Source organism: Morone saxatilis, unplaced genomic scaffold, assembly GCF_004916995.1.
Source record: "Morone saxatilis isolate NCDOM2014 unplaced genomic scaffold, NCSU_SB_2.0 Contig7, whole genome shotgun sequence".
Taxonomy (NCBI): domain Eukaryota; kingdom Metazoa; phylum Chordata; class Actinopteri; family Moronidae; genus Morone; species Morone saxatilis.
In genome coordinates, this window is record NW_023340246.1 from 17,616,431 (window position 1) to 17,620,961 (window position 4,531).

The 4,531-nt window shown below is 38.0% G+C and overlaps 1 protein-coding gene across 1 annotated transcript in view; it reads left to right on the forward strand.

The window, feature by feature from the left end:
* adgb (androglobin) overlaps positions 1-4,531 on the forward strand; it is a 42,092-nt gene that overhangs the window by 35,282 nt on the left and 2,279 nt on the right. Inside the window, exons 30-33 of the mRNA XM_035678880.1 lie at positions 1,420-1,577; positions 2,702-2,857; positions 2,998-3,088; positions 3,186-3,282. Of these exons, the coding sequence (XP_035534773.1) occupies positions 1,420-1,577; positions 2,702-2,857; positions 2,998-3,088; positions 3,186-3,282 (502 nt within the window). The remainder of the gene's footprint in view (positions 1-1,419; positions 1,578-2,701; positions 2,858-2,997; positions 3,089-3,185; positions 3,283-4,531) is intronic.

A 4,531-nucleotide genomic window follows, 5' to 3' on the forward strand; every position in this document is an offset into this window, starting at 1 on the left:
AGGGAGAGAGAGAGAGAAGGGAGAGAGTGTACATGTGTGTCTTTGTGTGGGCGGCATTCCTAAATAACAAGCCAGATATTAGATGTATTTTGACTACAAAGGAAGACATATTTTTTACAGTGATGGTCATGAACAGTAACGATTTAATACTGCCTAGATATGCTTTGTATTTTCTGTGCATAGATATATGTGAGAATGTTAAAGATTTTTTTTTGCCAATGTATTCTTGGGTTTGTCCATGTGTGTACGTATAGGCCAATGTCCACACAAACCCCCTGGGGTTTTCCAATAAGCTTGTGAAAGTGGGTCAATGGGAAGTCAAATGAAGTTGGCTCTTGCCCCCTGGTGCCCTGGGAAATATCTCAGCAGGAAAGTGAATTAATTTCACCCAGTTAAACTCTGTCTCAGTGGTGAGGCTGTGCCCTTGATCATGCTCCCTACATGCTACATGGATACGCACGCACTACATGCCACGCCACGCTTTGAAACCTCCTTAACAAGCTGATTAACAAGCTGCAGTCAAAATACTGTGCTGCGCATGTTTAATGCATGCACATTTATGCATCTCTGCTTTAAACCTCAGTATATACTGTTAAAGCAGTCCGCTGTCAGCAGTAGCTGTACATGCATTTGTGGCAGCAGTTTTAATTCCCTTGCCAACTGAATTTTAGTGTCTAAACAATTGTGCTTTTAAGCTTTCAGTTAGCAAAAGCTTTTCTGAAAGAGTCTCTTTAAATTTGGTCAGCTGAAAATCAGTTTTCAATACATGTATGAGCCTGACATTACACCAACACAGATTGATATTTAGATCCAGTTTGAACATTGAATGAATTTTTGTATGTGAGTAACTCAATGAGAATGCACCGAAGCTGTTCAGGCAGAATGGCAGGGTGTCAGATAAATGATGGATTGTTATGCCTCTCTATATCAGAGAAGCGAGACTCATAGTTAATGTTTAATCTAAGCTGGGGGATTGTGTTCATTTTAGCTATAAAGTGCAACAGTGCCATCTAGCACACATGCAGCCACACAACACATTCAGCGTTTGTCACACTCCCACGTCAGATGAGCTGTAGTTGTGTTGAGTAGAGTGCGAACAGCTGTGGTTCACTGTGACGATGAATGTACACCAGTGGACATGGTATGTATTGACTCTCACACTTTAATTAAATTGACCAAAATATGTCAAAGGTTTGGTAAAGAAATGTTAATTTTGCACAAATAGTAAGGTATGTTTGCACAGTCCTAAATGCCACTCTCAGGTATCTATATTTTCAGTATTCTTTAGATGCTCACTTAAAAGGTAAAAACATGCATTGTGTGCTTGTCTTTTCTGTGTGCTTGACATTTTGTCAACTTCGAAACAGCTGACGGTGATAGAAAAAGTGAATCTACCTAATCTCTGTTTGCAAAATGTAGTACACAAGCTTGAGGACTTGAAGTGCTCATCCACCGCTGACACACCGAGCCGTGATGGACACAAATCAGACACACCCAAAGCCAACCGCAAAGGCGAAGGTGACAAGGAGAAAGGGAAGCCAGCTGCCATCTCCAAGTCTGGCTCCAGGCAGGAGACGGTAATACTTCACCACAGCACTGTGACAGACAACAACAAAACACCACAACACTGTCAACTGCAAATATAACTTATTTATAATAATATATTTCATATCCATGAACTGAAAGAAGGTTTCATTAGCTTTTATAGCATTGGATATTCTTATTCGATTACAAGAGGCAGTGATGTTATAGTGTTACATGTGAAAACCATTCATTAAACCAGTTTTAGCAAGGTCAAATTTAAGGTTATGCACAGGTTTTGTAATCTTTACAGTACATATTTTTTTCAAAGTGTATTTTCCAAAGTGTCCTATTTTAAGACCAGTGGCAGTGGTACTTGTCACATAAAACTTAACAAAAATTAGCAAAACAGTAATATTAACCTTTTTGAGAGGAAGGTGTGGAGGTACTGGAGTGGAGTACACACTTAACTCCTCTCTACAGATTCCCATACACATCACACATAATGAGATTGTTGTTGAACTCTGTCCTGCCGTCCCTTTTATCATATTTTTAGTTTGCTTTATCAGTCAGGTCAGCATTTACATATTTGGTTGACTCTGTCGTCTGCCGACTCTGAAATGCTAACAAAAGAGAGACTGGCATCAACCAAATCCCACAGGATGACCTACGTGTGTTTACACTGAATAACAGACACTTGTGTTATCACACACTATAATCTTGTGGTCTATAATTCTCAGTATAATGGTGTTGGTTTAGTAGTCAGAAACACAGCTGCTTGATAAATCTCTGATCCATGTAATAAGTGCCTTTTATTCTCTTTATTCTCTACTGCGCTACACGTCAAACTCTAGGGACAATGACATTTGAAAGGCAGATTTTCAGAATACTGGTCCCCTTCAGTAAATTTCCATTTTAAATATTTTGCATTTGGCATTGGAGGTAGAGGACGTAATGATCTCTGAATAAATGATTTATTTTTTGCAATGAAGACAAGACAGCTGAACAGGACATATAATCCAGCTGGCTGGCTTTGTACCAGACTGTCTGAGTTGCTCATTGAAAGAAACATACTGGTAATGCACTGAAGTAGGGTGACCTTCAGCTGTCTGTCTGCGAGAACATGTGCGTTACTTTTCTTGTCTGTGTGTGGCTTGCGTGTGTGTATATGTTTGTGTAGAGCCTTGACTTGACTAAGCCGAACTGGATGCTGCGTGTGGTCAGCGACAAGAGCAAAACAGAGAGCATCAAGGTGACGAAGGACACGGAGAGAATGGACTGGATTAAAGCCGTTAAAAAAGCCTGGGAAATGGCTGAATCAGGCCGCTGGGCCAAGGTAACCCAGAAGTTGTTTCTAATGGTGATTTAGTGTAATTATTTATCAGGTGAAGTCTTTTTAATGAAGTGTTTCCAATATTTTGGAGCTTGCCCATACCCAAATTATTATAGGAAGAATGTTTTTCTGCCTTTTTTTAGGCTTTACAGTCTCGTCTCAAGTTTCTTAAACAACTCCAACATCAAGAAAGTGATGAAACTACTACAGGTGATGCAGAAAGCAGAGAACATGGTAGTATACTTTACACACACACACACACGTCTTTGGGCACTTTCTGTTGCAATTACTTGTCACATACAGTGTAGTAATTCTGACTGTTCTTTTACAGCTGCTTCCAGATCTGCCACCTCTCCCAGTCCATCTGATCAAAAGCTGACCGATACCTCATGCTCCTGTCCTCCCATGGACTACACTCCCTTCATCAGGTGCTCCGCCACTCTTACACTCATTCTGTTCTTTCATCATCTTTATTCAATCTATTTCTCTTCTCAATTTGTTGTTAGTTAGGATGACGATTAGAGGAAATCAAACCATGATGATCTCACACATAACTATACATTGCAGAATTTCTAGTCGGTAGCAGCACTGTGGCTGCTTGTGTATCTCTCTGTAACAGATGTCGGCTCAGCCTGTTCCAACAGACAAATTCACATCTGTGCTTAGAGGGCTGAGATGGAGAATATTACATGAACAAGCAAGACAGACCCATCATCTCACTGTATTTTTTAAACAGGCTTCTTTTCCTCTTGAAGTCCTGTTTGTATGCGGTCCAGTTGCTTAATGCAGTTGTTAGATCACTCTGCTCTTCTAGCTTTGTGAGCCTTAGCTGCAAGGCCCCATTGCACTAGGGGGTTGTTTGTGTGTTTTTCAGTATGCATGTTGCTATGTTGGACATACCAGCATCCTTAGCCGCAGATTGGATCATGCAGTATCTGCAGGACATTGCTAGTGAGTTCTTGTGTTTATGACCTTTGCTCCCATTGGTGCTGTGAACAGCAGTGTACACTTTGGCTGGCCTGAAAGGGCAATGCATGGACACCAGAGGACATTGATGTATACTGTATAATGTAGAGACAGCAAGGGGAAAGCTAAGTGGAGGAAAAGCACACACAAAATGAAAATAAATAATTAAAAAAGATCTGCATTTTAATACACTTTAACTTGGGATGTAACTTAACTGGGATATAACTGTAATAACTTAAGATTAATTTTTTTAACAAATAAGATTGAAGATAAATTATAAAAAGATGACTTAATTTTTCAGACAAAAATCTACAAAATATATTTACTTAATTATTTATATTTTATTTTCTTTATCAAATTAAATGTCCAGTGTGTAGAATTTTGGAAGATCTATTGGCAGAAATGGAATATAATATTATTTATATTGTTTGCATTCATGTATAATCACCTGAAAATATCAATCGTTGTTTTTTCATTATCCCCACCCCCTCTCTACCCCCACCTTTCCTGTCTATCTTCGGCTGTCCCTATCTATTAAAGGCATGAAAAGGCCAAAAATATATATATAATATATATAAATATATAAATAAATATATATAAATAAATATATATAAATAAATAAATATATATAAATAAATATATATATATATATATATATAAATATAAATATATATAAATAAATATATATATATATATATATAAATATATATA